Below are 24,162 nucleotides of genomic sequence, written 5' to 3' on the forward strand. Positions count from 1 at the left end.
AGCTACCACACTGCTCAAGTTCCTAGGAAAGCATAATTGTGGAAAGGAAGATGGCATTCTAGAAATGTAAAAGGACTTTGTGTAAAGTCATTACAAAGCACACAAGACTTACGATAACTGCTTAGCATTTAATTTCACTTTCATTTTTCTTTTTTTTTTTTTTTAAATTCCACCCACGAGTGAAGGAATAAAGCCCTTTTGTTTGAAATGAGCCCTCTTGAAGGCTCAGTGCAGAATCCCTGCAGAGTTAATGGTGTAATGGCTCTGTGCTGGTTACCAGCAGAACTTGAACTGAGGACTCAGGGCACCAAACAGGTCCCAAAGGGGAGGGCTCAGCTCCCAGCAGCACCTGGGTGCCCCAGGGCTCTGCAAGCCTAACTAAACCACTCTATGCTAACTCCACACATTTCCTAAGGGTTTTTAAGTAGGATTATTCTGGAAGGGGAGATTTATGATGGCTAATCTGAGTAGTCTCCATTTCTTAGGGAGTTACAGTATTTTTATACTCATAAGAGAAATACAACCCTGGACTGGAGTTTAGGAAGAATTTGGGGTGGTTGTCTCACAACAGGCTAGAGCATGGTCAAGCTGTTCCTCAGTTTGATAAGATGCTTTGGCATCCATGCTAAGTAACTCCCAAGGGACACTGGCAGTGGTTAAAGTGGGAGACTTCTGGTCTGTCTTGTGCTAACAGATGTCTGCATCCAGGTTTGCCAGCTTGGGATGAAGACTCTCAAAACAGCCACCACAGCCTTCAGGTCTGGGATTAAACCACCCATCCCTTCCTTAGAAGCCCCTACTCAGGACTTCGGGACACTAAATAATGTATAATGCAAAATGCTATAGCTAAGCTTCTCTGGTAAAGTCTTAAATTTTCTTGGTAATGATGTTTTAGAGGCATATGGAGGGGAGGAATCAGTGAAGTCACCCAGAATACAGATTTATATCTATTAAGTCTCACAGCTGCAGTGAGTATTAGCAGTAAAAATTATTTTCTTGGCTGTGCCTTAAATCACATTCCAAGAAATACTTGTGATACCTGGACTACAGCAAGAAGATTGATGTTAAAATCTCAGTACCTTGTATCAAGGAGATATTCCTACCCCTGATCATGGAACTATGGAAAAAAATCTAGATCTGAAATACAGTAGGAAAAAAGAAAGGTTTCCAAAAGCAATGAATGTTGGTTTAAGTCTGCTCCCACAGATATCAACAGAAGTCGTGTCCCGAGCAAGGGACAAAATCTTGCCTTTTCCCAGATGTGAGAAGTTTTAAGTCCTCAGCAAGGTATGTGTGTATATATATATAAACATACATATACTCAGAGGGTAATTGATGTTTCAGGTTTAACTTATTTTTTTTAAAAGTCACTCTTTGCAGCACTCATGAACACACAGATGTTGAGGCCCACTTTGGAAGCCAGGCTTTGGCAGCATCATGCCCCAGTCCATGGGCAAAGCCCTGGGAGCCCCCTTACAAATCCCAGCTTAAGGTGTTGCAGTGCTCCCCTGGGAGCACAAGGACTGCAGGGTTGAGGTGCACTATTGTCAATCTCAAACACATAGAGAGGGATGTAGAAAAATCCTCTCCTGCTTCTTTTTTACTAATTCATGCAGGCAGCTCATTTCACTTCTTAGACAAGAATTAATGGAATTAATGGGTTGCTACAAATTCCTTATTACTGGAAAGCTGATGCTTTCGCTGCCTCTGCTTGACACAGGCACAGAGCAGCATTGGAAGGGAAAAGCCCATGTAATTTCCTTTGGCTCTCTCATGGCCTAGGAGAGACTCAATTTTGAGATAACCAAGAGCTCTTAAGTTAACTCTGGACAGGCACGAGCTCTGTCCCTGCCCAGAGGGACTGCAGGAGCAGCCAGAAATCCTAGATGGAGGCACATGGGAGGTGTGTACCTGGCTGGCCCTAGTCCTGCCCTGGGTCACAACCTCATTTTTCTTCTGAGCATCTCAACCAGTGCTACTGGACACCTCCATTTGCTGTGAATTTAAAAATAACCCAAAATAACCTGTTTGGGTTCCAAGGCTCTAGCACACGACACAACAAACCCTCAGCAGCATTAACCCCTCAAGGACTCAGTCAACACTCCTCCACCTCTTCTCCACTGAGGGAATCATTCACCTCAAAATCCAGCCAGCTGATGCCTTCCACAGTGTACCAAGGCAGCCATCAAATGTGTCACCAAAAACACCCATGATCAGACATCACATCAGTGTCAATCAACCCACACAGGGCATCACTAACAGAAAAATAACTCTTAGTTGTTGTCCTGTACAGCATCCCCCTTTCCCAGGTATCCATGCAAGGTGACAGTCCCTTCCCTTCAGCAGCAGTGGCCAGCACAGCCACTAGCAGGCTGTGGCTCAGCGAGTCCCCAGCAAACCTGGCAGGACCATAAAGGAAAGTGCTCAGGTCTTGGCAGACCTGGTTAAACTTGTTCAACCTGAATACTCCACTTCAGCCCAAGCCTGAGCATACCCACAGCACCACTAGAGACAGGTCCCTGACTCCTGGCACCAAGCCTGTGAGAAACAGGCACTGTTTTCATCAGTGCACTCAGCAGCATTGCCAAAGTTGTTTCGGTAGAGATTTTAACTCTCTACAGGGCCACCAGGCTGTTGTCCACACTGTGACAGACCTGCTTTCTCCAAGAGGAGAAAGCAAAGCTACAGCAGCTCTCTGCCTCTTCCTTCTTACTTCCCTTAGTCACCCCCAGGGCTCAGCCTGGCCAGGTGCAACTATGGCACGCAAAGGTTCTGAGAGTGAGGGTCAACAGCCCCAGGAGCAGGAGAAGCAAATAATCACACAGGGGACTGCATGCTACATGTTTTCAGCCAGCTGAGAGAGAGAGAAACTGTCAGTTCTGATGCCGGCAAATCATGATGAGACACTTCCCTTTCCTTCTTCTCTTCGGAGCTTTTCTCTGAGGAGGTACAGTAGGAAACGTTGTCTGAGAGCCTCCTCTCAGTTCAAGAGTTAGGATAACTATGGCTTAGACGTACCTGGAGCTTTCTTTACTGTTTACTGTGTGAAAACATCTCTATCTAGAGTGAACCTCCTTCAAGCAAAGCAGAGGGAGTCTGTGACCACTGCAGGGGTTCTGCAAGGAGCTCTGCCAGAGACTCCTGCCCTGCAAAAGCCCCGTTCCAACCCCACCTTCAGCAGCCACCCATCCCACAAAGCTTTAGCCAAGCAGGGATTTGAGCCAGGGGTCTAACAGGAGTTAGAGGACTCCTTGGGAGAACCTGGGATGGGTCACCAACATTACTCCAGTACAGAAATAAAAGCAACAAGTCACAGGAAACCAGTACCTGTTTTGGAAATAGCCTGTTTCCCACCTGTCTAACAGCAGCCATCAGCAAATGCAAGCCAAGAGACACGGAATTTCTGAAATCACATAGCTGAGAATAAAACCCCTGTGAGATAAAGCTGATTCCCAGCTGGACATTCTCCACACTCATTATCCCCATCCTCCTGAGCTCATCTCCTGCCTACTCACCCCCCACCCACACACTGAGCCCACCACCAAGCACTCAAACCCACTCACCCTGCACAGGCACAGCTGGGCAGAATCCCTTTTATTCAGCAAGGATTAGAAATGCTCCAACCAAATGTAATTACTGCAGTAATGTGTCAAGCAAAGTGGAGGTGGTGAATAGTTCATGCTGTCTTATTTAGTGGTAGGTGATTAGTTAAGTTGTAGGGTTGTTTTTTCTTTTTCTTTCTTAATCTTTCACTCTTCTGTAAAAAATTCAATTTGCCTTAAGGCAGCATTGAGAGCTGATACCGACCTAATCCCTCAGCAGCTCAGACCTGACCTGCTGCAAATTCCCACCTCTATCACAAAACCACATTCCTCTCCCTGACAATACAATGGCCCCTGGATCCTTTTACCTTCAGACCCTGCCTGAAACTTGTGCTGCAGAACACATTATGTAATAGTGAATCAAAAGTCAAATCTGAGCCAGCAGATGAAAATGTGTTTTGCTTGTTTGGCAGCCCTGAAAAAGCAGCGTTAAATATTTTCTACAGGTATTTCTTTGAAGGCTTTCCTTCCCCTCCCTTCCCTGCTAGGGTCTTAATCTTTCTGCTCAGCAAACATTAATTCTCTTTTGTCCTGCTACTGTTGAAATTGACACGTCTGTTCATCACTCTTCCTCCCTTCCCCATACACCTAATTGACCATTATCGCTAATAATGTCAGCAGAGATCTGGGGGGAGCGGATACTTAACACCAAAGTACTCCTGGGGAAGGCTCAGGGAGAAACTGCAGGCAGAAATAAGCACTTATTTCTTCTTTCAGCCCTGTAGAAACAGAGAGCTTGACATACGCTTTCCTCTCTCTACATTCAGAAGTTTAAGCAAATAATTTGAAGGTCATATTCTTGAGCACAAGCTGTTTCAACACCCTCTCGATGGCACTCGATTGCATTCTCCTAAAAGTGAAACACAAGTGTACTAGTGGCCTTTTCCTCCTGAGAGATGGACACGTGGGTGTCAGTGTGCAGCTACACAGAAGGAAAAAGTATAAATGTATTGATGTTGCACCAAAAATTTGGGGTAGTGGCTCAGAGCTCGGAAGCAAACCAGCAATGTGCGAACAAGGCTATGGCACATCGTGTCAGGGTATGGATAAAACACATTCCAGCTGTGTAACTGCTCCTGTTGAAGTCATTAGTGCTGGATTTCCACCAGGAGAAGATAAATGCTCCCAGGCTCGAGGACTTGATAGCAGAAAATGAGCTGTAAGGAAGATAAAGGGATGAGGTGTCATGGCTGGGATTGTGAACCCTGTGGGATTCACCAGGGTGTTGCAGGGACAGCAGTGCCAGCTACATGGGCTGCTTCACTCAGGGAAGGGCTGGCAGGGACGGTCACCCTACTTTGCACAAGTCCAAATTATAAAGATACACCAGAGCACCTTTCCAGAGCATCCCCCACACCGGTGTCCTTGACGCTGATGCACAGAAATGTAGGGGTGGGTGAAAATCACAGAAACATGGGATGGTTCATGTTGGAAGGGACCTTAAAGATCATCCAGTTCTACCGCCCTGCCATGGGTAGAGGGACACCTTCCCCAGACCAGGTTGCTCAAAGCCCCATCCAGCTGGTCTTGAACACTTCCAGGGATTGGACAGCCACAGCTTCTCTGGGCAACTTGTTCTACTGCCTCACCCACCTGATCAGGGAAGAACTTCTTTCTTATATCTAATCTAAGTCTACCTCTTTCAGTCTGAAATGCCTCTACGTGGTCAGGCTCCCAGGTTTCAAAAGCCTTTGCTGAACTGGTGCATGTGTACTAGTTATGAGCCTCTCTGAAAAGAGTCACCAAGGGTCTGGGCATGACAGGAGGGTCATTGCTACTTCTCTACACACTTTCTGCTTCCCAAAATGGCTGGGGAACGTAGTTTAGGCAAAAATGGGAGAGTAGTGAGAAACAGAGCATGTCTTCTGGAGAGCTCTGACAACCAAAGGCTTTTCATTCTACTTTCCATGAAATGTTGCTGAGAGGAAAAGGGACGACTCAGGAAAATCCCACTGCTCTACCTGTGCCTTATCTGCAGCCGGGTTTGGGCCGTGATAATTTTCTTCAGTTTTCTTCACAGCCTGTTTTTGATTTGTGTTGGAAACAGTGCTGATAACACAGAGGTGCTTTAGTTACTGCTAAATAGGACTTGCACTGCGTCAAGGACTTTTCCATTCCACACCCCACCCCATCAGTCAGCAGGCGGTGGGGAAGGGACACAGGGGGGACAGCTGATCCCAACTGACCCCAGGGATATCCCAGACCATATGGCATCATGGTCAGCACCATATTGGAGTGATGCCATTTGTCTTCCCAAGTCACTGTTACATGTGATGGAGCTCTGCTGTTCTGGGGATGGCTGAGCACCTGCCTGAACATGGGAAGTCGGGAATTAATTCCTTGTTTTCCTTTACTGATATGCATGGCTTTTGCTTTCCCTATGAACTGTCTTTATCTCAACCACAAGTTTCCTCACTTTTCTCTCAGCCATCACACTAGGGGAGTGAGCAAGTGGCTCCACAGGGGGCTAAGATGTTGGCTGGAATTAAACTACACTACCAGGGAAGGGGGATGCTGCAGGCATGAAATGAAGCTCCCTAGAATTTTCTCTCCACATCTTAAGCAAGGCATTTTGCATTTTATATTCTGCATCGATCCCATCTAATGCCTTAAACTTCTTTCCAAGAGCTAAATTATTTAAAAAATCTTTCCATTTAGTAATTCGAGGAAACTCTCTTTTCTCTGGAGAAATTATTCTATCGTTATGTTCACTAAGGAAGAAATTAAACATGATCATATTAATTATGGCTCGTCACTTAACATAAAACTGTAATCAAATGGCTTTTATGTCTAAACAGTCGTGGCAGTAGTACTAGGAAATTATGGCATTAAAGGTTTGCACTTAAGTTCAAAATGTTTAAATTGTACATCTCAGGATGTGATATAACCACAGTGAGGGAGGTACAACCTTTCTATTTTCAAGTAGAAACATGAAGGAACAAATCACTTTCAAAATAAACATACTTTTGCTTTCATTTCAAAGAGGTTCTTAGGATGGCTAAATAAGAAAGATATTTATAATAATATAAAATACTAGTTACTTTTTTGCCTAGATTTAAGCCATGGTGCCTTCTTTAGAAAGGAAGGGGCAGCCAAGTTGGTCATCTTCTGACAAAGCCTGTGAAAGAAATATATGCCAAGGACATGAAGTCTGCAAAGCTGGAGCAACAGAATTTGCCACTTCTGCCAGGACTTGACTCGCTGGATTTCTATCAGCCTGCTGGGGACTGCTGGTGTCTGTATCTCCAAAGAAGTCAGCCTCAGACTCGAGGGCTGATTTCCTGAGCCAGAAAACCAAGGAGCATTTCTGTCTGCATTTCAGGAAAACATTTCCTTCAATTCAGGAGCCAGAGCTGCTGAACCACCCGCCCAGAAGGAAAAAAATAGGAAACGGTCAGTTATGGCTGCTCGGAATGAGGTTCCTTCTGTCAGAAATACCAAATGGCTATGTTGGGGTTCAAAAATCACAAAAAAACAGTGGGGCCTAATTTTTTAATATTATTTTCTTGATATCCAATCCACTTCTTGCAGAATCAGAATATTCCCACCTGAACCAGTTCCACTTCCCATGTGGTTCTGTAGCTTAGTCCCTGCTGCCAAAGGGTTATTGGAGAGCACTTGAAAGTTAAAGTCCTTCTTGAAACAGTGACCATCTACTTAAGCCTTTCACATAAAGCCCAGAGCTTGAGATAACACCCCTCTCTGAGTCTGGCTTCCCAGATTGTGAGAGTGCACTCTGATACCTCATAAAATCATTTGTTGCTGACACTGTTTATAAAACTGCCATCCAAGCTCCTAAATCTACAATTAAAGATTTCCAGGCTCTCTGTAAGACATACAGCACAAGTGCTTCTGCCTGTTTAAAATCCCAGCATGTAAAACAGCTAAGTGGGTTGAAGGTGATATAAAGTTATAAAGTGCATTTTGAGTTGGGTTAACATGCTCAAGGGGTTTATGGCTCCAGGGAATTGTCATCTTTGCTGCCTGGGGGATCTGTTGTGTTCTGAAAAACAATATTCATTGAGATTTCTTAAATGCATTCAAGAGACTGGGCTCAGGGGGAACTACAAATATAAATTACTCCCTCCATTTTTATATCATTATAAAAGTTGTTTTCATTCCATACCCAGACAAATGGATCTGGGCAGTGAGGGGCAGAAACAGCCTCCTGTGAACAGGAACTATGGCAAAAGGTAAGTTTTACAGCACAGTGGGAAGTCAAGCCCACAGGAGCTGGGGAATCATCCCTTCCAGCCCCAATTCAGAAGCCAGTGCAGCCCCAGGATGCTGTGGAGAGGAGACCTGAGCAAAGCTCCCCTAGATCACACCTGTTGGATATCTCCCAGCTCTTCCAGGCATGAATCTGCAGCCTGAACCCAGTACAAAAGCTCTGTATTGTCCTAGTTTTTCTCTCCCTAGAAAAACATGACAAATTCCTGTAAATGCCCAATTCTTTGGATCTTCTCCACCCTCTGCCACCCCACCAGCTGAGATCAGCCATGTTTGCTGCTGACCTGGGACACTGCTGTGGCCAAGGAGGACAGATGCCAGGCACAAATCATCAGCCTGGGAACAGCCCAGAATAGCATGTGACTAATTTGTCTCCCCCACTCTCCCCACTCCTGCCACCACAGCAGGACACCAGCCTTCCTTCCCTCGCTGGATGTGCCTGCGGGCAGCCCTGGCTCAACCTTTCCCATTGCCAGGCCAGGGGACACTCCTGGGGCTGAATATCAAAGACCTCCTGCAAATGTCAGCCAAAGAGCATAAATAAAACCTAAGGAGAAGTCACAGCAGTTTCCACAACAAGAAGCTACCAGTGGTTAACAAAGGATAAAAGCAAATAACCGAGCCCCCAGTTCCTTCCATCGGCACCACCCTGGAGCAGGAGGCTGTCCATCGCTGCTGGAATCAAAGCCTTCCTCTCCATTGTTTCCCCAGCAGCAAAGACAGCCTGTGACCCTCTGCCGCTGCAGAGCTGGATGAAAGCAATCCAGGGCCCCACACAACGGGACCCAGGGCGCCTGCAGCTGCTGTGTCTGCCCCATGGAGCTGCAGGAAAGCCCCTCTCCCGAAGCAGCAGGCAGAGACAGGCTCACTGTGTCCTGTCCCAGCCCTTCCCTGCTGGAGCACAGCCTGGGGCTATCACAGCTGCTTTGCTGCAGGCTCAGGAACATCCACAGCCCAGCACAGCTCCTCCAAAGAGATGTCCACAATCCAATGAAGTGTTGCTACTCCAAAATCCTTGTCCTCGTGGATACCTTAACCTGTCCTTTCAACACATGTAAGAGGGCAGAGTCCTGTGATGGATCCCATGTAACGACTCCAGGAGCATTGTGTTTCCATGCTTCCCTGGCTATGTAGCACTAACCAGCTGGAACTATTTACCATCCTCTCCCTGTTTAACACACATTTCTCACTGCTCCTGTTCTTATACTCCTCCCTCAACAACTCCTGGAGGTCACTTCCAGAACCAGGCTGGAGGAACCTTTGATCCAATACAGCTTTATGTTTATTAAGGGAAATTAATGACTGAGTCTGGATGAAAACTATTCTCACTTAATCACCTTTATGTTGTCTTGTCTATATGAAGAGTTTGGCCACATGACAGCAATGGTGCCGACAGCCCACTGGTGTCCCCATCTACCTCTGCAAGGCTGCAAATCTCCTCTGCATCATCCACACCACCAGGAACTTGTTCCAACACAGACTCCATCAATGGCAATAATTACAATAAGGCCCAAGGAGAAAGTAGCTATTGAATAAGGAATTAAATCATTCACCATTACCAGCAAAAGCAAGGTTTACCATGCATGGACTATCTTTAGAGGAGATTCGTAACCTAAATGGGGCTTTTCATGAGAAATCCACTTAGTATTCCTCTAAAATTCCAGGGGGGTGAAATCCCCCACTCCTTCATCTCATTAAGGATGAAAGAATGCCAGGTATGTGGCAGGAATCTGGGCTGAGAGGAGTGGGGTGTATTTTAGTCAAGCTGTAGAGTGGAAGAAATAAACTGATCTGAGGATGAGGATATGAAATGTATTTCCCAGAGCGGAGAAGCAATGCCAGCCAGCAATGCCATCATGGTAATGCACATGCTTAAGCCAAGGGACACGAAACTAAGTTCAAAGGTGACAAAAAAAACCCCAACCCTGCCACATTTAGAAATCAAAGGTGCTTTTCCTAAAACCAGACAAGCTATGCAAGATGTTGTGCAAGAAGCTCTCTAACAGGTCAAACCCAGCGCTGGCAGCTGGCATCGACCCTGTGACAGCCCTCCTGGTGCACACAGTGGAAGCCCAGGGACATGTCATTGTGGATATGTCCAGGAAAACAGTCTGGGACCTTCTTAGGGCATTTTGCCTCTGGAGCACCGACAGTGTTTAGTTGATGGCTTCTGGATCAGGTGGATTTATCTAAGTGCAGCAGATGAAATGCTAGAAGACTGCTGGTGCTCAATGTGAGAGGGATGACAGGGAGGTCACTCCCAAGGAGAAGGGACCTGTGTGCCCCAGGGGACTTCTGATCATTCTAGCATCACCTGAGTTATTTGTAAAATTGTGTGAAGGAGCCCTGTGAAGCCCCCAAAGCAGAGCAGGAAGAGCAGACCAACAGAACTGTTTCTTACCTGGATGCAGTTGGGTTGCTGTTCAAACGCAGAAACAAGTGTCAGTGAGGCAGATTAGTTTTATCTATTACTATTCTCCTTTGAAGAGGGCAACAATGCCCCGAAGAACACAATCTCTGCATTAAAACCCTTAGTGGAAAGATAAGACTGCCCAAAAATTGTTTGCACAGACTAAACTTTCTTCCAAGCAAGCTCAGACAAGGCAGCCAGTCCCCAGCCTCTCATGCTTGTACAGGACAGGGAGGGAAAGGAGCCTGAAGAACTCTTGGCAAATCATGCTCAGGGTTTGAACCATTTAAAACTCAGTTTTGTTGAAGCTGCTGCTCAGGGACCAGCTCGCTCTCTGCACAAAGCAGTGGGAGTGAGCACTGGGAATCAGCACAGCTGCTCTGTGCCTGACGTACCCAACTGGGGTGGAAATCCCACCATATGACTCTGGGGATAATGTTAAATCCATTACAGCATTCTCCCCTCCCCTGCTCATCCCACACAGGCTTCAAAACTTGTGGTTTATGACTGGCTGCTAGAGAATCATTGCAGGCTGTCTCCAGAGGGATAATCCTAAATTCTAAGTGACAGTTCATGGGCATCTTCTCTTTTTTTCTGAAATGCTGTCTTACATCACATTAAGTATTTCAGAGATTAATAACTGGAGCAGAGAGTTCTAATCTTGGTGTCCTAGCAGAGATTTAGCAAAGAACAGCTCGTGTTTGAAGTTACTGTGGCACAGGAAACATAAGAAGCCTTGAAGCCTAAAAGCGAGGCTTGTCAGCAGCTCAAACAGAAATCTGGGACGTGGAACACGTGATGGATGTTTAGTCTCCTGGGCTCCTCACTGACGTCGTGTTTCCACCCGGAGCAGGTCTTAGGGACCCTGTGAAAGGTGGGACCCAGTTTGAGCTCTCTTTTAAATAGACCAAACTCACCACTCCTGTAAAATTGCAACTTGTACTTTTTGTATTCTTTGACCTGAATTAGGTGATAACTGAATTACATAATATGGCTACAGTTGTTTTGAACTTAATATACTGAGGACCAAATGGGAACCACTTGACCATCTCAGGACTGGCAATTGTACTTGGTCAGCTTGTGGGACACTTACCAGGATAAACACAGCACAGATTCCATGGCTGCTGGCACAGCAGCTCACTCAACAGCAGCCCTACAATCACTTGGCAAAGGCCCTCACAGCATCACTTCAAGTTTCCTGTCCACAGAAGCATTATTTTTCCTCCTAGTGCTCCTCACACAACCAGAAGTCCCATCAAAAAGGAGCCAAGCAGGTGCCTATTCCCTGCTCCCCTCTCAGGTGGCAGAAGCCAATGCACAGAAGACACAGTCCAAACCCCTTCAGTTTTGGAGAGCCCTGTGCCAGTTAGTTGAACAAATTCTTCTGCACATGGGTATGAGAAAACCTTGCCACAAGTGTCACAGTGATGAAGCTCCAGAAGAATTCCACCAATATCATAAAAAATAACGACTTTGTGTCCTCCTGCAATCAGTACCACACACTCCTTCCACTTGAATCGTGCCAGCACCAATGCTCATGTAGTACCACAGCCAAATCATTACCGGGGAACTGAACTTAAATGGGTAAAATTAATCCCATTCTGCAATGTTCACACTTTTCATGATGTTACCCCAAGCAACTGAATGCCCACTAGCACACTCAGAACAGCCTGTGACCATGATCATGTCGTCCAACTTCATTACTTTCTTCAGCTATTTCGGAGATAAAGTAAAAAATTAACAGCTAATATTCAGGAGATCATAAAATTATGCTTCCTTAAATCTGTTTAAGCAGCTGCTCTGGCATCTCTGTACAGAATTAAACAGTTCCACTTTGAACTAATGCAAGAGAAATGTCTGGCTCAATTTAGCCAAACATTTAGAAGTCACATAATCATCCACTACGGATGCCCTTTCAGGCTTTCACCCTGTAACAGTTTTATGCACAAGACACTTATCTATTTGGTAGCCAACACCAAGTATCAGAACAGATTTCCATACCTTGAGTAGCCACTCTGCCTAAAGTAGCTAAAGATGTGTCAGAAAGGGGTCAAATAGCAATGGGACATCATTTACTCCACTCTAGGTCACTGAAACTGAGATCCGAAAAGACACGTTGGGGTGTAACTTTGCCCTGTTTCAGCACAGCACAGTTTTTCCACATTCTTTACAACCCATAGAATTCCCTTAATGGTCCTGAACACTGCCTCCAGGCAGCCAGGGATAGGATTAATAGTCCAAACCTGAGGTCACCTGGAGGCACAGAGCTGCCTTGCCCTCCTCTCCTGCCCAACAGCCTGTTAGGAAAAGGCCAGAGGCCCACCAAGACCTGTGTCCCACCTGAGTGACCACTGCTGGGTGCCACAGGAGCTGTCTGCAGGTCTGCAACAACTCCTCCCTCACATGCTCTCTTGAAGAACACACACTGCAGGACCTCAATGCACAGGTGAGACCTCAGTGTTTGACCACAGACTTCTGGGTAATACTTTTGGAATTCAAAAATGTGCGTATTGCATCCTGTGGCAACAACTTCGGCATCGACAAGCACCTGATGTCCTTTGCTTTGAATCTGCCAGGTGACAACTTATCTTGATGCTCTGCAGCCCTTAAGGACAGTAAATCACCATCTCTACACCTTTTTATACCAGTGATACAATCTGGATATTTTCCCTATAGTCTTACCTTTTCCAGCTTTTGCCAAAGGGATGGAGTCTCCTCAGGTTTCAGTTCAACATTAAGTATTGACTATTCTTTTGGGAATGCAACTGCAAGTTGTTCAGTGCAACAACTGAATCCTCAGTCAAATTTAAGCTGGAATACATTGTACACCAGGACAGGGGTCTGGCTGCAAACCTGCGTTTGTAAGCAAGGTACAGCCAATGCTGTAGTCTCTAAAGAGTCAAATCGCTGAAACACATAAATTAGTGGTAAAGCAAAAAGTTTGCTTTATTGCTAAATCAACTTTTGATCAAACAGTCCCATCAAAGAGCTGCCCCGCTCAGCACTACTGCTGTAAAACCACTCCAGGGCTGCACAAGACCTGGTAGTCCCTCTGGACTGTGCTTTATGGAAGGTTGTGTCTTTATGTGACCAGTTCTCCAGTTTCAACCAAGACATCGATATCATCACTGACATCAATGAAACCACCTACTGGGTGGTGCTTTAGCAGAACGCCTGTAGCACGAAGGAGATCGAACAGGCCATAGAGCAGGAGAGAAGGCCAAGCTCAGCCCCTCGGTCCTGCCCGACATGCCCCGACAGAGGATCGCTGCAACGAGCGAGGGGGACCCCTGCTGGGCTGCCTTGGTCCATACAGCCCCGCTGCGGGATCAAGAAATAAAACCAGTATAAAACCAGGACATTTAATAAAATTTTAAAAAACTGTAAAACATACACTCTCAAAACCCCCTGAGTCTTACTACGAGACTGTAGATGGTGTTTCCTCTCTCCGTGCTGCTGTGTGTGAGCAGCACCGAGCGCTCTGCGAGCACTCCAACCATGCCAGGTGACAGCCAGCATGGCCTGTCCTCCTCCTCCTCCAAGGGCCTGGATGGAGTCCCAGTGCTCCCGAGCACCAGGGACGAGGTGTGCCCTCCTGCACACCTGGTCAGTGCCAAGGACAGGGCTATCCCTGCTCCCCTGTGCCCGAGGCCAGTGTTCTGCTGGGCGCTGCCACCTCTGCTGCCCGTGGGGCCTGCTTGGGAAGGCGAATGGGGACATAGACATTGGAAGCACAGTGTTCCTTGAGGTATTCTCCCCCTTTTTCTTCATAGTCCTTCTTGGTTATCCAGCCTTCCTCACGGTTCATGTATTCCACTGCCCAGTCCCTAGCCCCATACCAAGCATCCAAAACAGGGCTGGAAGCAAGGTGAACCTGATGGAAGGAAAATAGAATAGCAATGTCAATTCAGCACAGGAGAGAAAGGCCTTTTTACCCTGATTGCAGAGATAAAGGCCTTTTTACCCTGACTGCAGTGGTAAAGACAAACCACTGAGCTTCAGAAGTCTGAGCTGATTACTCAGTGTCTCTGGGGAAGAATAGGAAGTTAGGAAAGGGTTTGAAGTGCATTTTCACCTTGGAATCAATTCCTAGGAAATCAATCTGAAAACTTCCAGCCAAACATGCTTCTGTGTGCTTGGTCCTTTAGCAGAAGCAGATTTTCCTGTTCCAAGGCATCTTCCCTACTCTTTCTACTGACTTCAGAAAGAGCAACTGTATCTTTGCTTAACCTGCACCTTCTCAGGTCAAAACAGCTGTCTGCAGTGTCTTGTCATAAAACACTCCATTCCCATGCTCTAAGGACACCTGCTCTGCACCTCACCCAACCCCAATGACTTCTGAACCCAAATCAACAGGTTGATCACACAAACATAATGTCAACACACACACCTGAAAAGATGACTGGAACGGCCTCATTTCCAGGAGTTCCTTCTGGACTCTGGCTTTCAATCCAGGGTACATCATATTTCCACCAGTGAGAAAAACATTCTGGACAAGCACAGCTTGTTGCTCCTTTGAGTACCTACGAGGAACAAAAACAACTTCAGCCTCTCTCAAGGACATCTTCCCTGTGAACTGTAACAGCTCTGAGGAGTACTAATACCTTGCCTCAGGATTAACGGAGAAACTTCCTTCATTTTCCTAGCATGAAAAACTGTTTGTTTTCTGGAAATTCAAGGGGTGGCAGAAGAAAACCCTGAAAGCACTCAGTGGACTGTACTCCATAAATCAACAACAGAATTTCTACCTTCTTTCTAGGGCTGGAATTCTTACCTTTCAGAAAATGCAATCTCCCGTGTTCATACAGTTCAGGGGCGAAATCTTGCCAGTGCTAATTTGTCTGGAAATGTCCAGCAAGTGTGCGCATATCATAACTTTAAAATGTTACCCCTGATTTTGGTCTCCCAAAACCAGAGACTGCCAGCTCACTGTTGCATGGGATGGATATTTACAAGGGTTTGTTGTTTCCCTCTGTAACAAGTCGGACCAGGGATCTCCAAAGCAGGATCTGTGCAAGGCAATCCAGTGGGGTGCAGGAAGAAGGTATTTTTTTGTACCATTAAAAAATAAATTTAAATAGTGTCTATTTCACCTTTATCTGGTCCTTTTTAATTTTTATTTTTGTGTATGTGTTAAAATGTTCACAATATATCAGTTCAGTAGCACCTGTATGTAATTTATAAAGACATATCTATTAGAGGTGTGTGCTCAAAAACTTTTCACTGATGGGGTAATTGATCAAAAAAATTTATAGATCCACAGACTTAAGACAAGCAGAGTTACCTGTGATATTCAGAACATGAAGACATGTCTATTCTGCAATGCTCCACGCCGCCAAAAAGAACTATTCCAACACATTTTCTCAAATTATTGCTAAATAAGGAGTATTTCAAAAGCTGATATCTGAAGTAAGCAGGTTTGTAAACTTACCTCTCAAGGACATATTGCATGGTTTCTGCTATACCAGCCTGATCTTCTCCTATTAGGGAGGGCTGGAAGACAATCTCTGGAGCCCTGATTCTTTCAGTGCCAAGGAAAAGCTGGTGGTACTCTGCCAGGTTAAACACGGGCTTTGAAAAGATGAGATTGAGAAGTAGTGGGTAATTATGTTAAAGAACAGTAATATTCTAGAATAAGAAAAGTTTCCAAACAATTCTGTACAAAAAGCAGATGGTAATGCTCTCATAGAGAAAGAGAATGATGTAAAAGGTTCCAGAAGATCAAGGAAGCTGGACTTTTCCTATAATTTACTCTCCATTGTGCCACTAAGGCTCTACCTCACAAGTTGGAAGCTGTGTCCACTGGGATGAGATATCAGTTATGGATCATAGACAAAAAAACCTTGAGCAGGACTTTTTTTTTCCTAATAACATGGCACTGCTACAACAGACATTGCCTGCAGAGTGAACCAAGTGGGTATATTCATGGTCTAAACCACCAGCTAAGACTGCAAGGACTTCTCCTCTCAATGTCCTGTTCAGGTAGTTTAAGAATCTCTTCCAAGAGCAGGCAAACAATGTTTGCATTGGGAAAAATGTTAGCAAACCTGCTGGACAACTGGGATGCAGAAACCTCTGGCACGAGGTATAGACATAGAAATCAAACCTGTACTGCAGCAACAGGCTTCTCAACTTCAGGCTGTTCCTCAGCAAATAAAGGTTCAAATTCATTAATACTTTCCATATCCTCCAATGACTGTTCACTGCTCAATGGATCCAAATCAGGAGTCTGGAAACAGAGAAGGTGTATTATGGTAGGTTAGGTCAGGTGTGCTGGGCACACATGTGACTGCAATTCACGTGTCACATTTGGAAAACTCAGGGCCAGTTTCCTCAAATCTCAACTTTTTAACTAGCCTGAAAACAAATATGCCCAGAAAGTAGAAGTTAGGACAGACATTCACTCAAAGCACAAAAATCAAACACTTCCAATAAATTTGTCACAATGCTAGCTCAAAAATCAAGGCCTTAGTCTGCCAGGATCCCAGGCAGCCATGTCCTAAACATAACATATTAAAACCTGGTAAATAGTTTTTTATACTGGTGAAAACTTGGTGCTCTCCCAGCATCTCTAACTCCACTATAATTACCATTAAATTCCCTGTTTTGTTTGTGTGGGACTGGAAAACAAATATTTGCTAGCTACAAAGCCACCACACAATTTCTGACAGTTTCAACCACCTACCATTTGCTCATGGGATGCATCAAAACCCGTTTATATTTTACACAGATGTGAAGCGCTTTCCTAATGAAAAGCATCACTCAAAATCCTACAGGACTCCTGTTGTGAGCTTGCAGCAGCGTCTTAATTATCTTCTTTATTTTTTGTGTTACAATATTACCTTTAGGATTTTGTTGCTAAATATTTATTTTGGTTATTTTAAACTTGAAATATTTGCTGCAACGACTAGAAAGCTCATCTAGCAGGATGAGCTAAAACTAGATCCTTTAAACATTCTTAAGTATCTATTTTATATTCACTTAAATAGAAGCAATTACTCAAACTGAAGTTTGAGCAGAGTTCATTGTTAGAGCAAACAAATGCAGTCACCTCAAGTTCTCTCCACCACTTATGCTTTGTTAAATCCATTTCTTTTTACATCTTAAAAAAAAAAACAACAAAACAAAACAGAAAGAAACACTGAATTCTGCTGGAGACTTGGCACAGACCCTGGGACAACATAATTAGCTTTTAGACTCCTTTACATGCCAGAAGGATGGCCTGTCTAAAAAATGGATTTGGTGATAATTGTAGGTGCTCTCACAAGGCAAAGACCAAACAAAAAGACTTGTGGATTCATTCCAAGGTCTGTGGTTACACCTAAAGAGGAGGAGTGTGGGATCCATTCTGGAACTTAGGCATAACCACTGAGCAAAATTACAAGAAACTGATAGTCTTTCAATTATCTTCTTTCTAGAACAATTTCTCTTGATAGAAGGCAGAAGGATGTTTTACCAAAATGGTAAGCCCATCATCTCCCTGAATTTTGCTCAAACACAATCATTTTGATTGTTACACAAACTCTACTGATAATCACAGAATCCCAAAATGGTTTGGTTTGGAACAGACCTCAAAGCTCATCTCGTTCCATCCCCCTGCCATGGGCAGGGATGCCTTCCACTAGACCAGGCTGTTCCAAGCCCCGTCCAACCTGGCCTTGGACACTTCCAGGGATGGGGCAGCCACAGCTTCTCTGGGCAACCTAAATATGGATCTCTCCTCTATGCTTCAATTTTCTGTTTTTCTCTCTGCCTTTTTTCCTGAGCAAAGGCTGCCATAACTAAAAAAGCTCTGTTTTATGTGACTTGAAAGGCAATTATAAGCACGTGCACAAACACCTTAGACCACCTCTTAGAAACAGCTGCTGTGTGCTAGGCCTGTGTTAGTCTGGCAAAGCAGACAAACAAGCTTCTCATCTTCAAGACAACTCCAACAACCAAGTGTAGCAATTAACCTTTCATTAAGTAAACAAAACAGAACAGACTGCTTAATTGCACCAAAAAAGGCCAGCATGAAAGCAAAAGGTTGGTTGTTTAACCATAAAGTTCTCTGCATCTGAAAGGGAAGAACAGAAAGAAAAACAAATACTGTTTTTAAGAAAAAGCTTGATGGGTTCTTCTATATCATTAATAGAAGGCTACTAATAATTAAGGATAGTTGTCTCAGGATATTCTCTCTGAAAAGAGAGAAGCAGTTGCCAACTTGACAATGACTTGCAGCGTGTTAAAAGCTTAGTTCACCACTAGAAGTCTGAAGGGACACATTTTCAAGCACAGAAATTTAATTCTTTCAAAGATAAAATAGGGATTAACTTGGTCAAAACATCATACCTCTGGCTTGCTGTCCACAACATCTACTTCAATATTGACTTCTGACTGTAGGATTTTCTGCTTTGTTTGTTCAACAGACACACTCAATTTGTTGATGTAAGACTGAAGTTCTTCTGCAGAGTCCATGTTCAGCTCCACCAAAGCTTTGTGGAATTGATCCATCTGACCATCTTCTAAAAGTTCCTGCAGACAGATGAGATGTGATGACCAAGACAGGGTAATCAGAACTATCTGTCAACTGTGCGTGCACAGACACTCTGCCTTCATTACTAGATATTACCATATACACACTTTGGCAGCATTCAAAATATTTCCCAAACAAAGTGCTGTTCAGAACCTGGAAGCACCCTCTGCATCAGTAGTCTCTCCCTGTTATCTCACAAGTAACCTTGGCAAGCTCCTATCAGAAAACACCCAGGACAGTCATAGGTTCTTTGCAATGACACGTGACCTTCTGATGCAACTCCAATGGCAGCCTGCCCTCCTCCCAAAATATCACATGAAAACTTTGCCTTGGTTACCTGTACATACAGCAACCTGTCCAGCCTCTCCTGGTCAAGCTGCAGCTTCTCTTCTCGACGACGTGCATTGAGTTCCTGAAGCCGCCGCAACTGCTGCTGCCTTTTCTCCTGCTTTTCCTCGGATGTCAGAGTGCTCCCCAGCAGCTTGTTGGAGAAAGGCAGCTGCATCTTGTGCACATTGTTCTCATAGTACTCTGGGCACCGCCACTTCTGGAGCTCTGCGTGTTTTGAAAGCAAGATAACTGTTTTGTCAGCTGAAGACAATGATTCATATGTTGTACACACTCCATGCAGAGGATGAAAGGTGATGAAAGAAGGCAGAAATAGTCCAGCCTAAAATTTTGTCACCTCTTGGCAGCTGCCCCCATGCTTGGCTACTCCCTCTGAGCACTACCCTCTGGTCACATACTCAGTGCAGGTGCTTCTTCATGCTCTGATCTCCAGGAAACACAAAGCACTAACAAGTGAAGTGCACACTAAAGTCTCTTCTCTCCTTCCAAGAGAAGCTCTCACACATTTTTAAGGACTCCTGCAGGCTCCTTCACAAGTGACAAATTTAAGAACACACTTCTCTTCAACCACTACTTCAGATGACACTTACCGTGAAAATTGTAAAACTTATTGAATTCACAAAAAGTCATGACAAATGTCCTCTGCAATTTTGGAAACCTTAATGCCGATAAGAAATGCAGCTAGATGTAGAAATCCTAACCAATTTAAAGGGGTTTTAGAAGTATAAAGTAAATAATAAGCTCATTTTAAATTATTGTCCTCTGAAACAATCCCAATTTTTATTCACAGATAAATTTGAATTAATACAGATTATTTTTGGTAGTAGTTCAACTTTATTTCTTAATTTTAAATTTGAAACCATTGTTAAGCATGAGGCAGGTTACGAGAAAGACAGGCTACAAAGATAGCAATACAGTGGTAGAGTATTTCTGGTAGAATCCCAGCCAACTTGATATCCCAAAACAAGGGATATAGACGACAAACTAAGTGTGGATGAACACTATCTGGCAGTAAATTACTCTGATTTTACCTTCTATGTAGTCCTCTGCAATGTAGCTGTGCTCGTGCAGGATTTCCTCCATCCGGCTGAGCGTGATGGCTGCGAAATGCCCGGGATATTTGAGCTGCAGGAGCCGCTGCAGGTACACGGCAGCCTGGCACCCCCCCAGGTTGATGCGCTTGCAGTTCTTGGCATCCAGCCTCAAAATGCAAAGAGACACAGCTCAGACTGGAGAAATCCACAAGAAATCCACACAAAACACACCTCCTGCTTACTTCAGTATCATTTCATTTCTCATACGGACAAGTAGACAGATGAATATTCATAGATAAATATTTCAAGATTCAGTTACCACAGAACCTAACACACCTGCTTTTCTCAGACAGCATAATCACTGCTGTGTTTACTGCAGATATTTTCTGAAAGGCTCAGTTCTGCTTTTAAAAAACCCCAAATATTAAATAATTCTGTTTTAACAAGGGAAGTGACGGTTAGCAGAGCTAAAAGTAGTTCTTTAACCTTTGCAACATTTTACAGTTGGCCAGGTGTAACCCTTGAAAACATGAAGCATTTATCAGATCTAATAAAGCCATTGCCTGCAGTAGTGATTCAAAAAAAAGAAGAAAAAGAAAAAAGATAAAGTAGAGTAATGTAGCTGAATAACTAGAATGATAAAAGCCTCAAGAACTGCAGAACTCTCACAGAGCACTTTATTTTGTCCCAAAGCTGCTTTAAAACCTATGTTTTTTAATGCCTGATTTCACTTGGAGCAGATATCCCCTTCTACTTTTGAAAGTAAAAATTTTGGCATGAGTAGCAACTAAAAATACAAAGACAGTACTGCTTCTTCAATTCAAAATTCAACAGAACCTAGTAAAATCTGCAGACCTGGTTTTAAGTCATCAGTATAAATTAAGACCTGGAAGGAGTTAATACTGCAGGGCTGGAATACTCAGTGCTGGAAAAATGGATAGTTGCACCACTTGAAAAGCCAATGCCTGACAAAGAGAGGCTGCACTTAAGACACCAAGAACTCACCTGCCTTCTAAGACTGGCAAAATGTGTGTACATTGATATCCTGAGGATATCACCAAACCACTGCAGGGCCACTTCTGCCTCCTATTGTGGTAAAAACTGTACAGGCTGTCCACACCATAGGACACTTTTGGCACTTGATAGCACTCGAAGAGGAGCTCGGACATCATTTGCCTTGAATACAGAGGGTTGCACACTGCTTCTGTCAGAACAATTGGGTGATCAACACAACCCTGGAAGAGACAAGGGAAAAGAATAATAACAAAGGTATGAAGGGAAAACACAATCATCCTTGCTTCTTCTTTTGAACACCAGCAAGAACTCCTTCAAAACAGCCATGAGAAAGCACTTTATGTGCAGGCTATTAATCACGTAAAATCACGTAAGCTAAATTATATCTAGTGCTTAAAGGGGAAAAAAGATGTTAATGTTAATTCAACCAAAGAATAAATTCCTAATGGTGGAGGAGAATGGACTTTTAAAAGCATATACAAATTATTAAAAATGTAAGTAACCAAAATCTATGCAATGAGAAGGTGAAGTGCGAGAGAAAACCACTGGAGGTTTAGTTCAACACTGGGTAAAGTTTTCGTACTTGTGTTGTCATGCAGGCAAAAGGCTCCATGGCCTGAGGATCAACTCTCAACGTAGCTGGAAGTACAGGTGGTCAATAAGCACTACTAATAAGAGCCCTACACAACACTAATAATGTTTATGTCCTTCTCAAAAGCTGATCCTGGATGCAAGTTCTCAGACATGATCTGACAGGACACTGCAGTCCAAGCCTTTCACCCTGCAGCTGAATCCTCCCCTTCTGCTTCACCACAAAACCATGAAGAAATTAACAGCATAGCATAGCAGAGCTTCGAAGACCCCCCTGGGGCACACCTTGCCCAGCCAGGTTCACCTCACTGTGTACCCAGGCTGTGACTATCTGTGAGGAGGGGGACAACATATCCCAGGAGAGTCAGAGGAAATTCTAGACCTCCAAATTCCCACTATGGACCAGCCACAACCTCCCAGAATCCCAGAATGGTTCAGCTTGGAAGGGACCACAGTGGGTTATCTGGTCCAACCTCCCTGCTCAAGCAGAGTCATCTCAGAGTACACAGTACAGGATTGTGTCCAAATGATTCTGGAATATTTCCAATATGGGAAACTCCACAGCCTCTCTGGTCAATCTGTTCAGCGCTCAGTCACTGCTCAGTAAAGAAGTTCTTCCCCATGTTAACGTGGAACCTCCCCCTCCACCCAGAGGGGCCGGCCCTGAAGGAACTTACAGGAAAGATGAGGCAAGACTATTTACAGAAGCCTGGAGTGACATGGCAAGGGGAAGTGGCTTCAAATTGAAAGACAGTAGGGTTAGATTAAATATCAGGAAAAAAAAATTCTTGCCTATGAGGGTGGCGAGGCCCTGGCACAGGTTGCCCAGTGAAGCTGTGGCTGCCTCATCCCTGGAAGTGTTCAAGGCCAGGTTGGACGGGGCTTGGAGCAACCTGAGCTAGTGGAAGGTGTCCCTGCTTGTGGCACGGGATGGAACGAGATGAGCTTTAAGGTCCCTTCCAACCCAAAGCATTCCACGATTCCCGGGCGGCTCCAGCCCCGGCCCGGCGTTACCTGCGAGGAGACGCCGAGGCGCTGGAAGACGTGGTCCAGGAGCAGCTCCTGCAGCTCCAGCTGGACGGGCACGTTGCGGTCGAAGGGCGAGCGCAGCAGCCACCGCAGGGGCTCGGGGCTGCCCAGGTCGTTGCCCACCTGGGGTTCCGGCGCGCGGGCCGCGGGCCCCGCGCTCCGCGCCGCCAGCGAGCGGAACCGCAGCAGCGGCTCGGCGGGCACGGCGGGATCCAGGCAGCCCCATCCGCCCGCGTCTGGAAGGAGCCGTTGTCAATGACCAGCGGCACAGGCTGAGGGCTCCGCACGGCCGCGCTCGAGCCAGCACCGGGTCCGGGGCCCAGCGCGCCGTCCCGGAACGCGAACACCCGTGTGGGCGCGCCATGGCGGGCCCCGCGTCCGGCCGGGAACGCGGCAGCGCGCGGGGGTTCCGGGACCGCCGCCGCTACGAAATGTCAGAATTACCTTATTATCTTAAATCAGGGCGTTCCTTGGTGTGAGATCTTTGTGTGCTTTCGAGCCTAATCAGCAAGGAAGGAGACCTGAGCAGTGGGACAGGCAGCAGCCAGCACAGAATCATAGAATGTTAAGGAGTTGGAATGGACTTTAAAAGATCATCCTAGCACACCCCCTGCCACGAGCAGGGACACCTTCCACTAGCCTGGGTTGCTCCAAGCCAGTTCCAACCTGACCTTGGACACTTCCAGGGATGGGGTGTTCTTGATGATCCTTGTGGGTCCCTTCCAATCCAGAATATTCTGTGATTTTGTGAGTATTTAATCTAAACCTGTACCAGTGTCTTACCACCCTCACAGTAAATAATTTCTTCCTAATATCTAACCCGATTTCCCCCTCTTTCAGTTTGTACCCATTATCCTTGTCCTGTTGCTACAGTTCCTGATGAACAGTCCTTCTCTGGCTTCCCTGTAGGCCCCCTTCAGATACTGGAAGGTTGCTGTGGGTCCAGGACAGGCCACAAAGATGATGAGGGGTCTGGAGCATCTCGCTAATGTGGAAAGACTGCAGGAGCTGAGTCTGTTTAGTCCGGAAAAGACTGCGAAGGGATCTCATTAATGCACATAAATATCTCCAAGGAAGGTGCCAAGAGGATGGTGCCAGACTCTGTTCAGTGGTGCCCAGCAACAGGACGAGGAGCAATGGCCATAAACTAAAACACAAGAAGTTTCACCTCAACATGAGGAAGAACTTCCTTCCACTGAGGGTGGCAGAGCAATGGAACAGTTGCCCATGGAGGGTGTGGAGTCTCCCTGCTCCAGGTGACCCCGCCTTGGTAGGGGTTTGGACTGGATGATATCCAGAGATCCCTTCCAACCCCAGCTATTCTGTAATTCTGTGAAAGGAGACCTAATCAGTGGAACAGGTAGCAGGAACATCACCTCTCATTGACAT

General features: G+C 45.3%; 1 protein-coding gene across 1 annotated transcript; it reads right to left on the reverse strand.

Moving 5' to 3' along the window:
- Positions 1–13,163: 13,163 nt before the first annotated feature.
- On the reverse strand, positions 13,164–23,624 carry ACTR5 (actin related protein 5). The gene is given in 11 exon segments (XM_029960437.1): positions 13,164–14,116; positions 14,633–14,765; positions 15,674–15,813; positions 16,349–16,471; positions 18,574–18,756; positions 19,095–19,312; positions 20,137–20,306; positions 21,145–21,374; positions 22,759–23,003; positions 23,006–23,197; positions 23,621–23,624. Coding segments are annotated over 11 exon segments (1,887 nt in total). The 3' UTR covers positions 13,164–13,867.
- Between the last annotated feature and the right edge of the window lie 538 nt (positions 23,625–24,162).

Source organism: Manacus vitellinus, unplaced genomic scaffold (genome assembly GCF_001715985.3).
Source record: "Manacus vitellinus isolate BGI_N305 unplaced genomic scaffold, ASM171598v3 scaffold_26_pilon, whole genome shotgun sequence".
Classification (NCBI taxonomy): Eukaryota; Metazoa; Chordata; class Aves; order Passeriformes; family Pipridae; genus Manacus; species Manacus vitellinus.